At 49.1% G+C, this 22,570-nt stretch overlaps 5 protein-coding genes across 5 annotated transcripts; 2 read left to right on the top strand and 3 right to left on the bottom strand.

Moving 5' to 3' along the window:
- Positions 1-752: 752 nt before the first annotated feature.
- Positions 753-1,126, bottom strand: LAESUDRAFT_754305 (uncharacterized protein; the record flags this gene model as incomplete). The annotated part of the gene is made up of 2 exons (XM_040911870.1): positions 753-896; positions 950-1,126. The coding sequence occupies 2 exons, from the start codon at positions 1,124-1,126 to the stop codon at positions 753-755; spliced, it is 321 nt and encodes a 106-aa protein (XP_040769394.1).
- A 6,321-nt stretch (positions 1,127-7,447) lies between these two features.
- LAESUDRAFT_754304 (uncharacterized protein) lies at positions 7,448-9,218 on the top strand (the record flags this gene model as incomplete). The annotated part of the gene is made up of 4 exons (XM_040911869.1): positions 7,448-8,136; positions 8,268-8,418; positions 8,562-8,742; positions 8,797-9,218. The coding sequence occupies 4 exons, from the start codon at positions 7,448-7,450 to the stop codon at positions 9,216-9,218; spliced, it is 1,443 nt and encodes a 480-aa protein (XP_040769393.1).
- A 7,070-nt stretch (positions 9,219-16,288) lies between these two features.
- Positions 16,289-17,070, top strand: LAESUDRAFT_719689 (uncharacterized protein). The gene is made up of 2 exons (XM_040907681.1): positions 16,289-16,386; positions 16,439-17,070. Exon 2 carries the CDS (start codon positions 16,492-16,494, stop codon positions 16,966-16,968), a length of 477 nt encoding a protein of 158 aa, XP_040769392.1. The 5' UTR covers positions 16,289-16,386; positions 16,439-16,491; the 3' UTR covers positions 16,969-17,070.
- Positions 17,071-17,316: 246 nt separating this feature from the next.
- LAESUDRAFT_641032 (NAD-P-binding protein) lies at positions 17,317-18,789 on the bottom strand (the record flags this gene model as incomplete). Its single annotated transcript, XM_040903639.1, has 9 exons — positions 17,317-17,424; positions 17,483-17,572; positions 17,643-17,716; positions 17,782-17,857; positions 17,917-18,110; positions 18,168-18,241; positions 18,307-18,342; positions 18,407-18,608; positions 18,669-18,789. The coding sequence occupies 9 exons, from the start codon at positions 18,787-18,789 to the stop codon at positions 17,317-17,319; spliced, it is 975 nt and encodes a 324-aa protein (XP_040769391.1).
- A 2,758-nt stretch (positions 18,790-21,547) lies between these two features.
- Positions 21,548-22,559, bottom strand: LAESUDRAFT_808735 (uncharacterized protein; the record flags this gene model as incomplete). Its single annotated transcript, XM_040914087.1, has 5 exons — positions 21,548-21,972; positions 22,032-22,121; positions 22,191-22,264; positions 22,327-22,402; positions 22,470-22,559. 5 exons carry the CDS (start codon positions 22,557-22,559, stop codon positions 21,865-21,867), a joined length of 438 nt encoding a protein of 145 aa, XP_040769390.1. The 3' UTR covers positions 21,548-21,864.
- Positions 22,560-22,570: the final 11 nt, after the last annotated feature.

The following is a 22,570-nucleotide window of genomic DNA, read 5'->3' as shown; positions in this document are numbered from 1 at the left end:
TGACTAGAACAAGTGCTAACGATGAACTCCTGGGTGCTAGCGAGGCTACGGGATCCGATGGGAATGAATTTCTGGTTTGAGACTTGTAACTGGTGACGTGTGAGCAAAATGCGATGGCGTGAGATATGAGAATGCGATAACGTGGCTTATCTGGCTGAAACCTGAGTTGAGCTAGAGGCCACTGCTGAGAGTGCTGCCTCTCTCAGTGTCGAGAATCCCAGAGACGTAGAACGTGATCGCAATAAATGTAGACGTAGTCAGGCACGATGCCCTAGCGTAGATAAGACAAGAACTGAGCACTGCTGCATGGGGAACTCTGTCGAAAACTCTCTTGTTATTCCTATGTACAGTGTAGATTATATAGTGGATCAGAAATGAGCCAGCTGAGTCACTGAAATGTGTTTCCGATCCATTGAAACCTGTCGCAAAGCTCGTCCCTGCCCCCTCTCCATATCATACAGTCAGAGAACTGGAAGTCTGGTCCTATCAGGATCTGTCGTTCCACTACCCTATCTTCCATTCAGTTAGTGCACTTGTTCATTTTCGAGTTGCCTAACCAGTCATGTTCTGCTCTCATGCTGCACCTTGTAATCGGATATGCTTCCTCATGGCTCGCTCGTCATTTTCGTGTCTCATGTTCACCTTCTGACCCCTTCACATGGTTCCGTGTTTTTAAGCTGTCAGTAAAGTCTTCTTTGCCCACTCTGGACTGCTCTAGCTCAGTGTTTGTCTTTCCAGATCGTGGTGACTCGCTATCTGATTGTGCAACAGTCGGACACAGTTTCCGGCATTTTCCGATTGCAGAATATCTCGGTGTGTATCAACAGGTAGGAGTCAATCGAGTGGACATGCAAACCGGACGCCACAAGGTCCAAATGAGCAGAAGCTGCCCAGTGCTACAAGAGGACCTCAGACTGGCATGTGCAGGAGAGCATGTCGATAGACATACCAAAAGTGACTGAACGGCAGTGCGCCAGTGATACCACTCAACCACAGCAGGATGCGACCCGGACGGGATATGGGCGTGCTTGAATGCCAGCACCTCAAGCAAGAGGAGGTAGCAACAGAGCCAGATGGCACAGGTGATGGCCAGAGAATCAAGCTGAGCCTGTGTGGTGTGAGACATGGCTGGGTGGGAGAAGAGATGGGGGAGGGGCAAGGACAGGCAGAGACTCGGATGCGGACAGAGTCTCGGGGTGGGTCCTCAGACTCTAGGGGGCAAAGCTGACAGAAGGCCATTGGAGGGAGCATCCAGTCTCAGGCAGAGGGATGAGGTCAGATTAGGGCAAAAGTGAACCATTGCAACAGTGAGGCAGGTGAATGGGAACGTGGTTATGAGGTTGCGGAGGAAGTCAGCAAGACTTGATGCAGTGGATGCCGAGCATTGGGGTGGCAAACCAGGAGCTGAAATGAGTGGGTCTCTACTTAAATGAATAGCGAAATGCAGGTTTGGAACGTGGTGCGATGGAGTGGTCAGCAGCAGCAGACCCTCTGAGACAATGAGAAATAGCAGAACAAGTCAACGGGTTGGGGGCCAAGCGTGATAAAAAATGGAGCGAGGACCAGGGTGAGTGCATCCTGGAATTGCGATATTTAAAGAATGCATAGATAGAGAACGAGGCGGGAGCTTTCGAACTGTGTACCTACAAGACTTAGAATGTGAAGTGGCTTGCACAGCAGTGAACAACAACAGGGACAGTGGTCTCAGTTCACCTCTCAGACTTCAGCCTCTACTACACATCAGAGCTCACCTCTTTGCTCTCACTGTTGGCCGTGCCTTGCATGCCAGCAGAATGCAGCGGCGGATATGATACGCACTCATTCTGAGATCCCTGTATTCTGTCCGGAGCCTGTTAGACCTGCCCCAGAACTGTTCTATTGCACATACTTCATGTACATCACCCCAGGCCGTGTCCTCTCGGGCATTGTTTTGTTTTATTTCTCCATCATCTTCTACATTTGGCTTCTGCGTCACCTCTAGATGCAAACCTTCCATGCACTGTTCCCCCTTCATCTCTCTCAGTTGTTTGCTGTCATTTCACAGCTAGCTGAGTACTCACAATCACAGCAGGTCTTGAGTTCCTGCTTCCCAACATCTTGATATTTCTGGAAAATGTCTGACTCTGTCTTCACCTTCTTAATGGGCTGTGTCTTGGTCTCTGCATGATCATCATTGCTCTCTGGCTTTGTCTCTGACCCCCTGCTATTCTCTGGCTTAATACCCTCTAGGCCCAGCTGATTACCATGAAACTTCACTGCCAAGAGCTCCAACGCAGCACACTTTAGATCTGCAGAAAGATATCCGCACTTTTTTGCATGATTCAAAACTCAACTCAAGTTACAAGGCCAGGTCCACGATGTCTTGCATGATGCGCTTGCGATGCATTGCACACACTTCTTCTCAGGCTCATTAGTGCGTCTGCATGGCTTGGTGAGCTGTGGTAGCAGGAGATGCAGCTTCATACCACTTCCTCGACCATCATCATCCTCGTCACTTGATATGAAGTCCGGATCAAGGTATGATGTCAGCTTCTTTGTGTCCGGTCATGGTGCTTGCTTTGTCACCTTTTTGCTGGTACTTGCTTGCTTCTTCAGCTTATTCTCTCAGTGCTTTCCCAGAATAGTCATAAGCGAGTGTGTGCCACCACTTCCCTCGACAAGAATGAGTGCAATAGGCTCATGTTTGGACTTGTCAGCCACAGAAGGGGCTACATCTATCAATGGTGCAAGTGGCAGCTACAATTATGTCATCATACACGTATGCACTGTCAATTTACTATCCAAGCTTACTGGAATGTTAGCTGCAAGATAAACATTTTCTGCATCTGTGATAGAATCAGCTGCCCATTTTTGGAAGTGAACATGCTCTCCAAGGTGTATCAAATTGTCTTCAAACACACCTACAAGCATCTCAATCCCTGGCTCTCGCTCCTTTAACAGAAATGTGTTCCTCGGACCAGTGCATGGACCAAGACGAGCTTCGAGTGCTTGGTTGAACGTCATTCATTGCTCTTCGGGGTCAAGGGCATTGTTCACATCCATGCTGAATGAAGCAAAGGCAGATTCATGGAGTGCTTTATAGGGAATCATGTCAGGAAGGTTCTGGAGGAGTTGATGCAGTGTCGAAATTCTCCTCGCAGAGTTTCCATGGTTGCTCAGTCAAGGATGATGAATAACACACTTTCATGCCATGAATGGGCAATAAGGAAAATCATTATCCTATACAAGTCCAAACAGCATTAGTTCCTCTTGGCGGATATCTCTCACCCTTCACGTCATTGCCGACGCTAACCGACATCCTGAACACCCCCCTTCCCGCTAGCGGGTGCTTACTATTTAACCGTAATTTACCACTGATTTTCAGCCCTTTCAAAATTGACCATAAATTACCAGTAAATTACATAGGTAAAATAGCAGCAGCTAATTAGCATTGGCTATTTCCTCGTGCCCTATACCACGGACATGTACGCCAGTCTCCTAAATCTGATCAGCCACGTACAACTGCCAGTGTGTACTGATCATGATGATGTGGTGTGACCCTGTCAACTGCGTGTCTACCGCACATGCCAATTCTGGCCTGTCAGCACAAAATTTCCATTGTGAGCTGGGTTTTTGAGCATGTTATGAATGAAAAGTTTAGAACGCTGTCAGAAAGAGAACTATGCATTATACCCGATGGTGGTACACCTCGACTATGAGTGTGAATTAAACCACTAATGTGATACTGCTGCAGTTAATGAACAGTACCATGGGGGAATTCATCCATGTAATGATATTGCAAACTGGCATTTGGGTAGAGCGATCGAATTTATATATCATAAACACAGCACATGAACAAAGTCGGTGGGACGCAAGATCCCTTACTGAAATACTCGCAGCTCTCTTGTCTCGCAGTAAAACTCTTGATGAGCAGGTATTCTAGTGCGCGATGCAGATATCCATGCTTCGAGAATGAGGTGTGCAACAGTCACTGCAACTTGTAGGACTCCTGATTGATGAGACGGGATGGCTGTGACACTAAGTGATGTGACGCATCTTGTCTCAGAGTCTTCGACATATAATTCATTCAATCATGTTGTCCATTGTTTCAAAATAGCCTTGAGCTCTGGTGGACATTTATGGGAACACAGAACACCTGAAATCGAAAGTCTCCTTTCATTCAGCTCATTCAAAGAGCTTGTGCTAGTCAAGATCGCAGTGTCTGCCAATGGGTTCGCAAGATCATCCCCAACGTACATGAAGCAGTGGAAGCTGCAGCTCACACCTCAGGTACTCTGTATCACCCACTGTCCACATCGCTGTTGCCATTTCATGTTGAAGGAATAATATATTTCAAGTAATCTACAAAGATCACAGTATGAAGAAGGGTATGAAAGGACAATGTTCAATAATATAATCCCAAGGGATCATACGATAGGACATTGACCAATCAGGATATTCATAGAGTATCGTACGATAGAGAGTAAATATGCCATTGGCCTGTACACACAGCCACAGATCATGTGTTAGATACTGTAGTATTACTCATCTATGTAGATAGATGTGGCTGTAGATACCAGAGGTCCCAGACCTGGTATATGAGGTCTTTACCCACATGTATACATACCAGATAGCTACACCACAATCTATAGTGACTTCTCCACTGAGAGACTCAATTCCTTAACTGGGAGTCTTGTAGCCTTGCCCACTAGGTCCTCACCTTGCTGTGTGTTCCTGCGCATGCTGCACTAGCATGTAGCTCATTCAACATTTCACACCAATGAAGGTGATGGTGACATGCTGTTATGAAGTGTTCCCTGAGAACCTTTCTAACACGTGACCCGATTTATCTTTATAGTGTGTCTTGTGACCCTAGTAGACAATGTAGCAGTGAGGTTCTCACTCTACCCTTGCTAGATCCTTGCTGATCAGCTATTGCACATTCACCTGCAGGTTACTAGGTTCGCTGATCTGACTTCAGACAAGTGCACGAGCTTAAATACCTCTGAGAGCGAGTGCAGATCCCAACTGATGCCGATGATCAAAAGTATCGAGTTACTCCTTAGGAACAAGGTTCTAGTGCAGAGAACAGGTTCTTAGAAACAAGGAGGGAGAGGTTAATCTTCCTGCCCTGATCTGTGTCCCTTATATAGTGGCAGACCTATCATCTGGGGTACTAGTACAAGGGGTCCCTCAAGCTATAGATAGGTGAATGTCACAGATTTTTGTCATAAAGTCTGCACGTGATCTTTCTCATGCCACAGATCACATGCTTCATCAATATCTCATGCCACTCAGCCACAGACACGACACGTAGAGATCAGGTGATAGTTCACATCACATGTTATGGTTCAGACCCATGGATGATATGGTCGGACTTGTCTATTCCAGGATACAATAGAGGAACCCATTTGGGAACAAAGGGAACAAGGACTATTGTTACGCATTGGCCTTCCGCTTCCTATTAGTTTAGCCAGAAGCCTAGATAGGCACGATGTTCACACTGAAGAACAAAAGGGAAACCAGGATAGGCACAATGTTCACATGCATTACTGCGGTGACCATCGATCTTCCCACTTATTGTTCTACTTCTGGACATTCCATTGTTTCATGTACGGCCATTAGCTTATACCCGTAGATAGGTAGCTTAGGTAAGATAGCCCGCTGTATGTGTATATAAGACCAGCATGTAGAGAACGAAACCTCAGATTGTTTCTCCTCGTCTATCACTGTAGCACCTTACTGAGCCTATCAGCTCCACCATATATCTCTCACCCTTCCCTGCACTTGCTTCATCGACAAGTAAGTTCTAGGCTCTTTGCACCACATAAGGATTCAGGGGGATCAGGGTGACATGTTCCACGTGACTGTCCCTTTTTAGTCTCTTTGCTCTCTTGTCCAGTGGTGCTGTGACATTAGAAACAATCTGATCATTTTCTGCACCTCTGCTTAGTGTCTAACACAAGTGGCCATGTATTTTCAGTGCAAGCAGTTTCAGCTGTAGCGTGTGGCTTTTTTAACACAACTTCCAATCCAATCTCTACCCGGCGTGAGCCTCAGCAAGACTCTGAGCTGCCAAAGGCACCAAAGTGCAAGGCCACTCCCAGGATTGACCTTAATGCTCACTACCAGCATCAGGAGATAAACAAGAAGTGCGGAAGGCTCCTCACACTTGTGTCACTAGATGCATCGTCCACAGACAGGCAGCGTGCAGCAGCCAGGCTCGTCGATACAACACACATCATAAAGCGTGGAATCATTCACAAGCCTCACGATCGCACCCCACCACTCAAATGCTACAAGCCTAGAAAGGGACGTCTCACCACTTGTAGTCACAAGCTGGCACCATCTGCAGAGCTCATCACATCCAATGCAGTCCCTCCCCCAATCATTGCTCTAATCTCAGTGCGGCCACTACCGAACTTCATAAAGATAAACACAGTTGCTTGCCCGATTCGTCCACTCCCATCACGAGTCAGACCGACGATTCACATCGAGACCCTTAAGAAGCAGGTCAATGCCACACGCTTCAGGCTCCAATCAATACTAGGAGCATTCTTGTATTGTCTCAAGGATGAGCACCAAGGACCAATCTACAGCCTCGCCACAGAACTCAACAAGGTCTGTGCTGACCTACACACTGGAACGTGCATGTACACGTTCATTGAGAAACAGGTCATCAATATGGTCTGTCTGGAAATAGGGGGCATTAGCTTCAAGCAGATAGGAAAGGAGGAAAGGCTACAGGAAATAGCCAAAGCTCTGGTCTTCATCGCCAAGAAGCGATATTTGAAATTTTTGTATTAAGTCTATACATACATACTTCACAATGGAGGGAGCTGATCGTGCATATGCATCCACATTCAGACAGAGAATGGATGAGATACTCCACCTAAACATTGAGGCAGCACATGATGGAAGCATCCCACATGCCTCACAATGCAATTCACCTGAGCCTGGGCTAGGATTCCAGGACTCTGCATCACAAGTCAGAGGACCTGCATCCCCGACACCATCACTTTTACCCATGTATGTCCCTCCCACTTAGGAGTTTAATGGGCAACAATTTGAGCATCTACAAGATGCGCTCAGGCAGTCCGCTCCCAGAGAAGTTCTGGATCACATCTGCAAATGGGTCATCATCGCTACAAAGCTCATGATCCACATGGAGGTCACAAAGATTTACAATGTGCTCAGAAACAAACTGTACAAGCACAAATGAGCTTTCGACGTGGTCATCCAGATGAACTGAAGCGAGCACCGATTGAAGGAAGCAGTCCTCTCAACGGAAGTCAGAAAACTCAAGGACAATCTAGCGCAAGATGCGCACATAACGGTACTCAACGATGACCTCACAGGGATGCAAGGGGCCATGCTACATATGGGAAAAGAAATGATGGAAACCAAGGCAGCAAACACCAAGCTGCGACATGAGTTAGCTTCACTGAAAGCAAGCGGCATCACAGCGATGCAAGGTTACACCTCCGGCATGGTCCAGTCACACAAGCCCCACGTCAAAATTGCTGAACCTCCACACTACTCGGGCAAAGGAAGTCTGGAGGATTGGCTTCAACAACTTGGCACATGGATGCGGTGGAATGAGATCAATGATGACAAGCACAAGATCACCACAGCCCTGCTACACTTAGAAGGTGGTGCATTCACCTATATGTCAGAATATGCAACCAAGGCAGCAGCACGGCAATCACTCAGCACATCGGATGACTTTGTTGATGTTCTCAAGGTGAATTACAGGACACTCGACCCGGACAAAGATGCGCAACAACACCTGAAGGGGCTCTGTGCAAAGACCTACCCTACCATGGTCTCCTTCACAGAAACGTTCCACCAGTGGGCCATCAAGACCAACCTGGGGCACACTGCACTCATCGGTTATATCGCTGAACATCGTGACAAGAACGTGCGCCAAGCAATGGTGACACGAGACAGCTTAGGTATCGCCGACCCGACCACATGGCCGGAGTATCTCGACCTCTGTCTACAACTCGAGTCAAAGTTCAGAGCTGATAAGGCAGGACAGCGTGGGACAACAATGGCATCATTGGCACCACGGGCTCTGAAAGACCCTAACGCAATGGTCATGGATCGAGTATCCACGCTCACCAAGGAGCAAGAAGGATGGCTAGAAAAGAAATTGTGCGTACGATGCGGGAAACACCTCTTCGTATTTAAACAGCATTGCCCAGACCCCAAGTACAAAGGCAAATTTGAAATGCTGAAATGGGGACAAGCAATGAGGCAATATCCACAACGGTGACATCAAGCAGCTCCGATGATGGCAAGGTGAGGGAAGAAGCAGTCCATGCTTTCATCGCCAGCTATGACATGAAGGGAAAGGAAAAGGAGGCAGAACCGGAACCAGCTGTTGAAGCAGCTAGAATTACGGGGGAAGAAGATGATGAGGATCTTTTTCAGCAGGTTCTCTGAGGTCTGGCCAGAGTTTCCATAGACATTGTAACAGTACCTACTCGATCTCGCATGTACCAGTATCAGATTTTTTATACATTGCATCAACTGGTTTGTCAAAACATGTGATCGATTTACCTGTTCACCTCAAACAGGGAGTAAGGGAAGTCCAGACTGAGGCGCTCCTCGATTCAGGAGCATATTCTTGTTACATCAACCCATGGCTGGTTGATCAGTTGAATTTTGCTACAATCTCACTTGAGAAGGAGATTAGGGTTTATAATGCAGATGCATCTCACAACAAGGGTGGAACCATTAAGAAAAGGGTTCTTCTCAGTATAACTATCAGAAATCACATAAGCAGACAAAGTCTTCTGGTTACCGATATAGGCCACAAAGACGTTATACTAGGCATGAGTTTCCTCAAGGAGCATAATCCCGAAGTGGATTGGAGAAAACTCACGGTCAATTTCACCCAGTGCCCACACAGATGTGCACCCTCACAGGTAGCAGTTCAGAAGGAGGACCTGGAAGACACAAACATCCTCCACATCGAAGACCTGATGGAGTTCGTCGGTTCCCAGGAGTTAGGTGACAACTGGGACGACATGGACAGCTTCAATAGATGGATGTCATTATCAGAAGACCCTGATGCACAAGCTGTAGTGTCACTTATTATGGACCTTGACACCAAGAGGAATCAGGATAGAGCACCACAAAATGGAGAACAGGACAAAGACTACTGGTCAGCCTATGTCCCTAAACACTTCCACGAGTATGGTGATGTGTTCTCTAAGAAGCAGTCAGAATGAATGCCTACAAGAAAGCCCTACAATCATCCAATCGAACTTGTTCCAGAGGCATCGTTACCATGCCCGGCAAAGTTATATCCTATGAACTTACAGGAAAGAAATTCACTCGACACGTGGATAGACCAAGAGTTGGCCAAAGGTTACATTAAAAGATCAAGGAGTCCAACAGCAGCACCTGTCTTCTTCATTAAAAAGAAAGATGGATCACTGAGGCTAGTACAAGACTACAGGAACCTCAATGCAGTAACAAAAAAGAACAAGTTCCCAATCCCATGCATTTCGGACCTCATCGACAGACTCTTACAGGCTAGCATATTTACGAAGCTTGATCTGAGATGAGGGTTCAACAACATACGGATTAAGGAAGGAGATGAAGAGAAAGCCACCTTCATCACACATCGTGACCTCTTCGAACCCACAGTAATGTACTTCAGTTTCTGCAATGCTCCTAGCACCTTCCAAACAATGATGAATACAGTCCTTGAGGACTTAATTCACACAGGAAAGGTGGTAGTCTACTTAGATGACATCCTCATATTTACGGACAATCTCGAAGAACACTGATGACTAGTAAAAGCAGTTCTACAGTGCCTCCAGGACAATGACTTATATGCCAAACTGGAGAAATGCTTCTTTGAACAGTCCTCAATCGAGTATCTTGGCATGATCATCAGCAAGAACTTGGTACAGATGGACCCTGCTAAAGTCGAAGGTGTACTTGGCTGGCCTGCACCTACTAAGGTCAAACAAGTACAGGCCTTTTTAGGATTCGCGGATTTCTACAGGTGATTTATAAAGGACTTTGTGAAACTCGCACGACCCTTAACGCTTCTCACCTGTAAGAACGTGCCCTGGCAATGGAAGGAAGAGCAAGACCAAGCCTTCAGTGTACTCAAAATGGCATTTACCTCAGCCCCGATCTTACAACTCCCAAACAACACTGCACCATACCATCTGAAAACTGACTCCTCAGACTACGCAACTGGTGCAGTACTCGAACAACTAGAGGAAGACAAGCTATGGCATCCAGTCGCATACTACTCTAAATCACTCAATGAACATGAGTGAAACTATGAGATTTACGACAAAGAGATGCTTGCAATCATTCGGGCACTAGAAGAATACCAGCTCTATTTATAAGGGCACCCAGAACCCATTGAGATTTGGTCAGACCATCTCAACCTTACATACTTCCATCAGGCACAGAAATTATCCCAGTGCCAAGCACGCTGGTCATTATTCCTCACCAGATTTAATTTCATTCTCAGTCACCGACCTGGAAAGACAATGCTTCGTGCTGATCCTCTATCCAGGAGGCCAGACCATGAAAGGGGGGGTAGACAGCGACAATTTGAACCAAATGCTGTTAAAACCTGAATTTTTCGCTATCAATGCGATTCGACCCGCTCACGCATCTGAAGTTGATGATGCTCAACTACTGGAAAGGATCAAGAAGGCACTCACAGACAACATGATGACCAAGAATTATTGTGCACTTTTGACTACAAGACAGCACGAATTTGGGAAAAACCTCGCAGAATGGAACTTTGAGCACAGACTGCTGCTCCATCGCGGAAAGGTTTATGTCCCCAAGGATCAACAGCTATGCCTAGACCTAATAAACCTCCATCATGACACACTACCAGCTGGCCACCCAGGCAGGTTCAAGACATTGGAGCTCATCACTCGGAATTATTGGTGGCCAGGAATGTCCGTAATGGTTAAACAGTATGTACAAGGTTGTGACAGTTGTCAACGCAACAAGTACTCTAGGGAAAAACCATACAGACTACTACAACCAAATGAGGTACCAGGAGGACCATGAGAGATCATCACAGTGGATCTCATCACACAACTTCCTCCAGCCATGGACTTTAGAGGAGAAAAGAAGATAGCAATACTTGTCGTCATTGACAAACTCATGAAATGAGCGCACTTTTATGCAACAGATGACACAGCCACCTCATCACAAGTTGCTAACGTATTCTATAATGAAGTCTTCAAACTCCACAGACTGCCACGCCAGATTATCTCAGACAGAGGTACTCAATTTGCGAGCAAGTTATTCTAGGAGTTTTGCCAGAAGCTCAGTATAAATTCAACAATGTCAATGGCATACCATCCCCAAACAGATGGCCAGACAGAAAGGGTTAATCAGGTGTTAGAACAGTACCTTCATATATACTGCAACCACAGACAAAACAATTGGGTCTATTATCTGCCAATGGCAGAATTTTCATACAACAACCAGACCCACGAATCCATCGCACTTTCCCCATTCTTTGTCGAATATGGCTGACATCCAAAAATGGCACCAGACATACACGAATCAATACATCATCCCTCATTGGAACATTTATTTGTCCACCGATCCAAGGCACAAGAACAGGCAAAGGCAGCATTGGAAGTTTTGGCTTCGTGGATGAAATGGTACTTTGATGAGAAAAAGGGAGAAGTCCCATTCAAAGTTGGAGACCTAGTACTACTCAAAGGAAAAGATCTCAGTATAAAAGTCAAATCCGCGAAGCTAGGCACACAAAACTTCAGACCTTACAAAGTACTTCAGAAGCTAGGCCCATTCACATTCAAACTGGAATTGCCCAAGCAAATGAAGGTACACCCGGTCTTCCATGCTAGCAAGTCAGTCATGTATCACCAAGACACGGTCGCAAACCGTGAACCCCCAAAGCCCCCAGCCATAGAAATTGAAGAAGAACCAAAATTCAAAGTTGAAGAAATACTAGACTCGAAAGTTGTGAGGGGAAGGGTCCAATACCTCGTCAAATGGAAAGGCTATGACCATTCTGATGATACATGGGAACCCCGAACAAATCTCACCAACGCCAACGAGCTTCTTCAAGAATTCCACCACCAACACCCAGATGCAGCCAAAGCACCAATCAGGGTCATCACTTTTGGTGGAAAACGCTTCGAGTTATCCTCATACGAAGTTGCCCCGATGTCCACACACAGAATCAACATGTCTGACCACCCGGACGAGTTCTTCCTATATCATAAAATGACAGATAACACCAAATCACTGAAAAAATCCTCAAATGAAGCAGCAGAATGGGATATTTATATTGCAGAAATGCACAAAATTTCTCTGCATTCACGAGCTGTGGTAGGAACGGAAGTTGCAATAGACCCTCCCAAACATACCTATACATGAATAGCTCCATGCAGCAGACTAGCTGCATGAGCAATTGATGTAGGCGCAGGAGTCATTGATCCTGATTACACTGGAGAACTCAAGGTCATACTGATTAACACAACGAATTTCATATTTTTGGTCAAGCCGGGAGATAGGATAGCCCAAATAATCTTCGACTATTACGCCGAAGGGCTTCCCTCCTGAAGTTATCAACCGTTGCGAGCAACTAGAAGGGGAAATAAAGATTTTGGCTCCTCGAGACAATGAGCCTTGAGAGGGGGGTAGTGTCGCAGATTTTCGCCACAAAGTCTGCATGTGACCTTTCTCATGCCACAGATCACGTGCTTCACCAATATCTCACACCACTCAGCCACAGATGTGACGCGTAGAGATCAGGTGATAGTCCACATCACATGTTATGGTCCAGATCCACGAATGATACGGTCGAACCTGTCTATTCCAGGATACAATAGAGGCACCCATTTGAGAACAAAGGGAACAAGGACTATTGTTACACATCGGCCTTCCGCTTCCTATTAGTTTAGCCAGAAGCCTAGATAGGCACGATGTTCACACTGGAGAACAAAAGGGAAACCAGGATAGACACGATATTCACACACATTACTGTGGCGACCATCGATCTTCTCACTTATTGTTCTACTTCTGGACATTCCATTGTTTCATGTACGGCCATTAGCTTATACCTGTAGATAGGTAGCTTAGGTAAGATAGCCCGCTGTATGTGTATATAAGACCAGCATGTAGAGGATGAAACCTCAGATTGTTTCTCCTCGTCTACCACTGTAGCACCTTACTGAGCCTACCAGCTCCACCATATATCTCTCACCCTTCCCTGCACTTGCTTCATCGACAAGTAAGTCCTAGGCTCTTTGCACCACATAAGGGTTCAGGGGGATTTTAGGGATCAGGGGGATCAGGGCAGCACATTCCATGTGACTGTCCCTCTTTGCTCTCTTGTCCAGTGCTGCTGTGACAGTGAAACACACTGGAGCATAACTGCTATGAGCCAGGTAATTGGTGAGCTAATGTTAGCACAGGTGAAATAGCTGAAATATGAAATAGGAACCAAAGTCCTGGATCACAGATCCTGAGGTTAGAACTTGAGAACCCTAGAAGCTGTCCTCAGTCACATAGTGACTGATATCACCTGATCATGATTGAGCATCTCTTCTAGGTGCTTGTTCATGGAGATCACATGATGATGAGCGACAGTACGCTTCATAACACATGCTCGTATCACTACTGCCACGAATCAGGGCACAAGGAAGAATAGACTACACACGTGCGACAAACATATGCCAGCTCTCTTCATCGGGTCGCATTGCAATTGCATCCTTCACATTCTTGAGGCACACATGAACGTCAATCTGCTTCATGCGTAATGTACCACAGGCTGCGCCGCAATCCCCTACAGACCGTCCACCGAGCAACCATGCACAAGTGGGCTCTGACTGCGTCTTCGTTCATCCGGTGCAAGCATCGCAGGGCTAGAGTTGAGAGGGAGCTAGTAGGCGATGATAAGTGATTGGTGATGGAAAGAGAAATGATTTGCTTGTTCTTTGATTGATTGAAGCATGCACGAAGTTAGAAGATGTGATGTGGAAGAAGTCAAGCTCATTTGCAATTGGCAATGCATGTGTTACTGTCTTAACACTGCAGACATGAAGGCATTTATTCTCATTGCAAATGCTCTGATAATGTGTTCTAAAGTGTGACCTATGCCAATGCTATGCCCTAATTAGGGACTTTGTGTCCCAAAAAAGGCAGTTAATTACAATTTAGTAACAAAAATGAATGGTCGCAAACTTTGCTTTCGTGTCTGCGGTGTGAGTCCAGCTGCAGAACGTGGTCTGTGGAAATTGGTATACGGTCGTTGCACTGTCATGCAGCAGAGTCGACACAGCATGGGAAAAGAGCTTGTATTGGGCCTGACGGCCACTGGGCAAGCTCGTAAGGAGCTGCCCGAGTAGAAACAGCAAGTTATATACCAGTAGCTTATGTAAGCTAAACTCTAACCTTATTCACGGTCACAACCACAAAACTCGGATTGCGACACACCCCCTTGAGCATAGGAAAGATCGCGTATAATGAATGAAAGGTCTGGACATACCAGAGAACTAAGAGCACCCCCTCAAATGGGGTAGACTATGAATGAGCACAGCAAAGGGGTCATAAAAGTAAAAATGCGCAACATGAGATCAAAGCAAAGCACAAACAAACGATGTGCAGCAACTTGACAGCCAGCGACGGAGATGCCTCCGAAGAGGACTTCGCGTGCCTCGGAATGGGGATGGAAGAAGCCTGTGTCACGACCTTGATGACGGCTGATGGCGAAACATGAACAATGCCTGCGCACGACAGCAGCTTATGGCGAGGGCAACTTGATGGTACAGCGACTGACCTGCCCTGGAAGAAACCATCCCTCCCAAACAACTTCTGGCCTAACCTCGCATCCTACACTCCCAGATCCCACCAACCAAATCAGCATTCACTCTGAAAAATGCCCAGCTCACGATGAGGCAATGTGATGCCGCCAGCCTCTGTCCTGGCACAGAGCTCAGCCATGGACATCCACGCATAACTGCACTCCAATCACAGCTGCAACTGTGAGGCTCGCAAGCAACCCACCACGCTGTCACTAAGACAACTGCCGTCAAACAGACAGCCCACGACATCGAAAGTCTGTCTTCGAGTTGAAAAACATGGGGGAAAGGATAAGGAATTGAATGGATGCCATAGAGTTGTCGAGGACTTCGATGAACGATGCTCGCGAGAATGCGCGAGCGGTGTAGCAGTCGACCAGTCAAAGAACGAGTGACATAGCGAGAACGACCGTACAAGCCAGGGTGACGGGCGGCACACCTGGACGAGCTTGTGTGGAAATCGGTGTACGGTCATTGCACTGTCACGCAGCGGGGTCAACACAGCATGGGAAGAGAGCTTGTATTGGGCCTGACGGCCACTGGGCAAGCTCGTAAGGAGCTGCCCGAGTAGAAACAGCAAGTTATATACCAGTAGCTTATGTAAGCTAAACTCTAACCTTATCTACGATCACAACCACAAAACTCGGATTGCGACATGGTCTATCTCAGAGTGTGTGAATATGCGCATGATCACGCAAGCTTATAGCATCGTGTCGGGACCTAAGAACTTCTGCGCACGAATGAGTCTTCGACTATCGCTCGCCCTCTACCTGAGACACCTTCCGCCTGTCGAGCTACCCGCCGGGTCTCGACTATGTGGCGATGAAATTCTGAACACATATGAGAGCATTCTCGCTACCTTCATATGACTCAACGTACTCGATAATTGCAAAGATGCACTTCGCGAAGCGCTGGAAATGCTAGACCGCGATCCCGCCCGCTCGCGATACTCCAGGAAGACTCAATAACTTCTAGTACATGCGCATTATGCGGTAGATTGCTTCGTCAATATCACTGCATGGCGTTAATCTCCGTCAGTTGTCGCCGAAGCGCTGCTCTTTTTTTCGCGGCACTTGCACATTGTTGCTGCCAAACCGACGTTGCAGACATAGTACGTCGTCGTCGTTTTCCGGACTGGAACGTTCGCAGGCACTCTTCCGGGCATCATAACTCGCCGTAATATCAGAATACGGCAAAGGAAAGCAAAGCTATGCACGACAAAACAATCCCACGACTGCATTCTGGACGAATATCCTAGATATGAGTAACAATGACCACGCTTGCGTCAACTAGATGGATACTCACACGAGAAGGGGGCTATATAGGCTGGAACGTTGCATATTGATCTCGAAAGGTCGACTGAATATGTTAACGCTATTAGCTTCGCACAGTACATGAGACCGTCGAGGATAAAAGATGCACGTTTCTTGTCGCGAGCAACAAGGCCGCCCTCTTTCGCAACGCACTAATCATGACTCAAGGCCGTCGGAAGCCTTTTGAGCCAGAGCACGGCTATGCGTCCCACCTCGCCAAGAAAAGAGGCGCGTTCCGCGCTCGTATCCATCAGGAGCTCCGTACGCCTTCCACCTTTTCTGATGACGCACTCCGTCGCTCACCGCAACGCTCAAAAGAAAAACTCACAGAAAACCCCGAGTTCAAGTATGCGGGAGCTGACATGCGCTGGACCGCCCAGGGTTTCTACAAGGACATCGTGCTCAAGCACAAGCTTGTTCTCGATGGATGGCCCGCAAACGTCATCTTTACGAACCCGAGTGGCATCCGCGGCGGCATACACGTCTTCGATGACCTGCGGAATAGGATGGAGAAAGGCGTGCTGAAGTTCCGCGCCATCTCCAATGGCGAGGCAGCCAAGCTCGACGCAGTAAGCGCTGCACCGGGACCGATCCCACCTCCGATACTTCGTCCGGGAAGATGTGATATCGGCAAGCACCGCTATCGGCCGATCACGAATCCGTATGACCTTCCAAGACGGAGGGTTGGGATGGGGCCCAGGTCTCCGCCGTTCGTGTTGGATGCAGATCTTGAGGACGAGGGTGTGGCTGATGTGGAACAGTATCCTGAGACAGCAGGTTCGGAGTGTAGTGGGGGGAGATCTATGGATCTGGATGACATTGAGGAGTTTTCTGTGTAGCGGTAGCTTGCTGTCATCAATGTTCGCGCTTGTTTGTCAGACGTCCCGCTTATCATTCTGTTGTATGAGACGGATTCAAGATAAAGACATGGCCGGTCAAACCTCGATGTATCTGCGAGATGAGCTCGGCCAATGTGCCTCAATACGCAACAGCCGCTGTCATCTGTGCAATGAATTGTCCGAAGTCCCGCAACGTTTTGTGGGGGCTTTCGCCTCGCCGATATGTAGGCGTATCTTCTGAGCAACTTCACGAACACGTGGCCTCCTCGAATTCACACAAGCAAGAATAAGATCACGACTGCAGTACTTACATACGTCTTCGCTGAGAGCCGTTCTTCAATGCGCACCTCAACGCCCTTTTATCTCCTCCTCGAGCCTCTTCCAAACCTTCCTGCCGAACTCGTCATCATATGCCTCCAGGCGACATCTTGCTGTACGCGCGATCGGAATCAAATACTACATGACGTCGTTTTCAAAACATCATTCTGTCGAATAGCACGGATCGACTACGAACCTCTCCATTCGCGTGAACTGCCTCGGGCATCGTCCCCGCCCATAGCTGCGTGAGTGCTCCGAAAGGCGTCGGACGGAGGACGATTGCAAACTGTCGCGCAGATAACGTTCATATAGATTGCGTGCCGTACACGCAACATAGAACCCAAAAAGAGACTTACTACAATGCGTGTGAGCACGCCTGAGATCCCTGTTCGCTCTCTGTCGTAACGCTGCATGTCGGACACGATGTTTCCTGCGAGGGAGACATTGAGAATCAGCATTGCCTGTTAAGAGACAAAGCCGATCTTTGGGGCCTACCTGGGTCGACGGAAATCGAGACGATTCCTTTATCAGCATACCGCCTCGCTATCTGCCTCGCGACGATCACGTTTGCCTGCCGTTCATCTCAGCCTCAAACGTACAGTGAATGCGGCAAATATTGTGGCCACATACCAGCTTGCTCTGAGCATACAGCAAGTCGACCGCGGTCCTCTGCCGGGCAGGACCCTCCTTCCATGAGTCAAAATTGATGTGACCGAGCATCGCGATGGAGGATGAGGTCGTGATGATTCGTGCGTGACGGTCAGGAGATGACTCAGCACCGGCGATGAGTGAAGGCATGAGCATTCCGGTGAAAAGGAAGTGGCCTGTGAAGGACGGGCAAGCGTCAATGAAGAGCGGTGGGAGAAAATGAAAAAGCGTACCTATGACGTTGGTACCAAAATCGAGGTCGTACCCGTCGGCGGTGAGCTGTTTCTTGAATGGGATATTGACCCCACTGTCACGACAGCGCACGCACGCACCTCAGCTCAACGCATGAATGCTTAATACGAGCAAACGCACGCACTATTAAACAACACATGCAGCTCTGGTTCCTTGCTACCCTCAGCACATCACCATCTCAATATATGCGCTCAATTATCATTTGATGGACGATACTCACCTCAAAAGCTCCTCTGCAGCCCTCCGCACTGACTTCAAGTTGGCCAGATCCAGCTCGAGGAAGATCGGTTCCTTGTCGGTCTCCTCCTTGAGGAGCGCAATGGCTGCTTCGGCACGCGATCTGCTGCGCGAGGCCATATATACCTTGGCATTATGTTCCAGGAGGGCCTTGATCGTCTCCCAACCAATACCCGCATTTCCGCCTGTGTCGTCATGCGAATGAGAAATTTTGAAGGCTGGTCAGGTGAGAGCATCGTACATACCGGTAACTACCATCACGCGGCCCGTGAGGTCAGGCATTTTATCTGTTGTGAATTCTCCTCGAATGAAGAAGGCACGCCAAATCACCAAAGCGGCATAGTACACTTCTGAAAGCAATCCCATGCTTGTTGCTCGAATGCTAGGAAGATACAACGATATATCCTGGGGAGTTGAACGGGACTGCGTATGAAGAATGTGAAGCGGATATAAGGACGTTGCGCTGCAGAGCACGACGCCTTGGTTTCCTACGTAGACACTAAGACAGCAAGAAGATAAGCACACGTAACGTAGCTATCCCGAGAAGTACGCGCCCTCACTTTAAATATGTCGTATTGGGCTGATGGCGACCACTCCGGCGACGAACTGTGTACGCAGGCCTTCGGCATCGGGACCCACGCCTTAGACTAAATAGCGCTAGACATCCTAGGTCGTGTTGAAGCTTCAAAATTCCTTGGCAGGCAGGCAGGCAGGGCAATGAGCAGCTTCACATGGGTAGAGCTTGCTGTCGTGGATTGCGCGTCCTCACCAGACATCCTGGTTTCAATAATCGTGCGTTGGAGACGGGAGCCGCCCATGGATCTTGAACTGCAACCACCAACTGCATCGCCTAGCGCCCGGGGATCCTCCCCTGCACCCTCTGAATCTCTGTATGAAATCTCCTCTGCAACCCCTGACCTCACCCTGGCTATACGCCAGGCTCTCCGACCATGGCAGTCTCAGGGTCCCTCTGAGTTGTTATATGATCTGGACAGTGCCATCGATGCCGTCTTCGCGGTGAACAAGACCATGCTTCGTGTCCTGCAACTTGCAGGCCACAAGTACTGGGCAAGCATCCCCGTCCCCAACCTTCTCCTGAAACAGCGATTCAACTCAGCAATCGCACAATGCCGTGGCACTCCAGGGAAGGGGGCTCCTTCCCCCCCTGCGGCTGCCAATCAGCCCGCACCCACCTCCGCTCCATCTGGACCCGACCTCACGGCGGCCCTCCAGGACCTCCGCTCCGCCCTCGACACCAGACTCGATGCTCTGGAGACTCGAATGGCGAATGCGACCCCCCCGTCGCAGGCGAAGGCTCCCCCTCCTCCCAAACCTCAGGTGCGTGGCGTTCCCAAGAAGCGCTCGTACGCGGCGGCAGCCGCCACCTCTCATCCAGCTCCTCCCGGGATGACTCCGAACCTGCCCACTCCCTCGAAGGCTCCTAAGACCAAGAGTTCGCCAGAGCCTTTGAGGTATATAGTTCGCTTTGCTAGCTCCGCGCCGGCACATCTGCTTCAGACGCCCCCCGCCCAACTTGTCAGCGATGTGAATACAGCACTGGCTGCAATTCCGACTGCTGGAGGGCTGACTGCACTCGCAGCCTACCCGAGCTCCTCTGGCAACATCGTCCTGGCTTTTCCCACTACCACCTCATACCGCCGCGTTGACGAACACCTCCCGACCCTCCGTGCTGCCCTCAAGATTGATCCGGACCACCATGTCTCCAGGGATGTCAAATGGTCCAGGATCCTTCTCGGCAATGTCAGCACGCGGACAGCCCCTGGCGGCGATGTCCATTCGACGTCGACTCTGTCGACCGAGCTCATAAAGAACCCTGCGCTTGCGCGCCTACGCATCACCCAACCCCCGCGCTGGGCACGTCGACCTGAGCAAATCGACGGTGCTCGATCGTCCGTCGTCCTCGGTTTCGAAGACCCGGACGGCTCTATCCTCACCGCCCTCCTCAAGACCCCCCTCTTCGCCTTCGGTACTCCCGTCACCACGTCGCGCTGGCGTGATAAGCCGCGCCTCCGGCAGTGTACGAGGTGCTGGGGATATGGCCATCTCGTTGCAGGATGCACGAAGCCACCCCGGTGCCGTGTTTGCGCCGGCCGCCATCTGGAATCACTGCACCGTTCGCGATGCACGTCGTGCGCGCAGGAGAATCGCGCCGCCTCAGCCCCCTGCGATCATTCGCGCTGCGTTAACTGTCGTGGGCTCCACCACGCCGATGCCGCCACTTGCCCTAAGCGGGCCGCTTTCCGGGACCCAAGCACAACCCTTGGCCACGTCCCCTCTGACTCCACCCAGGTCCGCTCAGCTGGCGACACGGATGTCGCCATGTAGCTGTAGTCGTGTCCCTCTTCACCTTTTTCTCCTCAGATCTCCGCCCTTTGTGAGAACAACCTCCCCAGTCGATACTCCAGCAAGCTTTTTGGGAAGACGAAATTCTTACCACACCATGCACACGCCTTCTCCGGCCTCTTCGGCCTGTCGATAACCTTGCCAAGCGGGTACCTGTCGACACCCTTTCAAGTCGTGCAGCTGGCCTCGTGCAGAACTGAAACACCGCGGGATTAGGGACCCGGGGGTGCAGCCTATACTGGAACCACGTTCGAAGGGAGGGGTATTTGATTAGTTGGTAGTGTTCATGTTTCAAATGCGCCAGGGTCTGCTAATTACTTACTGTTCTTCATCCATCACCGCCTACCTCGCTCTCCGCCCCTGCCATTGGATACGGTAGTCCAGCGCTATTCTTTCTTTGTACCTACCACCATCGTCAGGTCCGCCTCCGGCGGACCGCTGTTGCCCTGCAAATAGTATCAAAAAAAAAAAAAAAGACGGGAGCCGCCACCTCGCGGCGGACTCTCAATCGACTAAGCGCGCGCTAATACCTTGCGCAGCTATTTGACTACCGTGGGAAACCCGTTGACAAAGGTAATAACTTTGACTACAAAACCTTACACTCCTATATTTGATTTCGTCTTTATACCGACTAATTCTTGCGACATAGATCCTATATCATGGAAGCGTCATATTTACAGAATGCGGTTGCAGTGTTTGCCAGTGCCTATAGCGTAACCAAGAGGCGAAAAGATACTCGGCTTGCAATTACTAGGTCCAAGCTCTCAATCCTTATATGGTCTTAGTATCCCGGCATCAGCTCCTTGTGAAGAACAAATTCTGGCGGCATTCGACTCCACAAACCGATGAATCAGGTGCAGAATAGTGGTCGGGGAGATATATGCTAGTCATGGCACTACAGGCCCTCATCTCTCAGATAAAGCTCCCGGCATTCCGCATGCCTTCACATAGCATGACACACGCCTCGAGTCGACGCAAGAAACATAAACAGACCAGAAGAACCTAGCATCGTACACGATACGCCTGTCTCCGGGCATCGCCTTCATTCCGCGTCTCATGGTGACAGTCCACCAAGCCTCAATGCCCCTTCACCTCCTCCTCGAGCCTCTCCCATACCTTCCGGCCAAGCTCGTCGTCGTACACCTCCGAGCGACATTTAACGACTTGTGCGGTCGGGACCGCGAACTGCATAAATCGATAATCTACTCTCCATCCCACCGAGCAAACAGGAGCAGGATGCGCACCTCTCCATTGGCATTGATCGCCTCGGGCATCGTCCCCGCCCACAGTTGTGTAAGTGCGCCGAAAGGTGTCGGGTGCAGAAGGAGCTTTAACTATTGCGCCAGGAACGTCATGAACATCGACCCGCTGGAGTGCCCCGAAGCGGACAAGAAGAGACGCACCACGATGCTTATGAGCAACCCTTCGACCCCGGTGCGCTGCCTGGCGTAACGTTGAAGATCACTCTTGGTGTTCCCTGCGGCATGAGAAGCAGAGGTAGCATTGACAGCGGTAACGGGAGTGCGCATCGAAGTCTACCTGGGTCAACGGAGATGGAGATGATTCCCCTATCCGCATACCGCTTCGCGATCTGCCTAGCGACGATCGCGTTCGCCTGCCATTTGTCAAGACATGATGCATCATTAGGTCTGTTTAATCAAAGCGATGCAACAGCCACGCACCAGCTTGCTTTGAAAATACAAGAATCTGACCGATACATTTTGTCGGGAGGTGCCTGCCTTCCAAGAATTAAAGTTGATATGACCGAGCATGGCAGCACCAG

This window comes from Laetiporus sulphureus, assembly GCF_001632365.1.
Source record: "Laetiporus sulphureus 93-53 unplaced genomic scaffold LAESUscaffold_2, whole genome shotgun sequence".
Lineage (NCBI taxonomy): Eukaryota > Fungi > Basidiomycota > Agaricomycetes > Polyporales > Laetiporaceae > Laetiporus > Laetiporus sulphureus.
This window is presented reverse-complemented; position numbering and strand designations above follow the sequence as displayed.

What these genes read in the sequence shown, in the direction of transcription:
- LAESUDRAFT_719689 (XM_040907681.1), top strand. Translation starts at nt 16,492, where the DNA reads ATGCGCTGGACCGCCCAGGGTTTCTACAAGGACATCGTGCTCAAGCAC.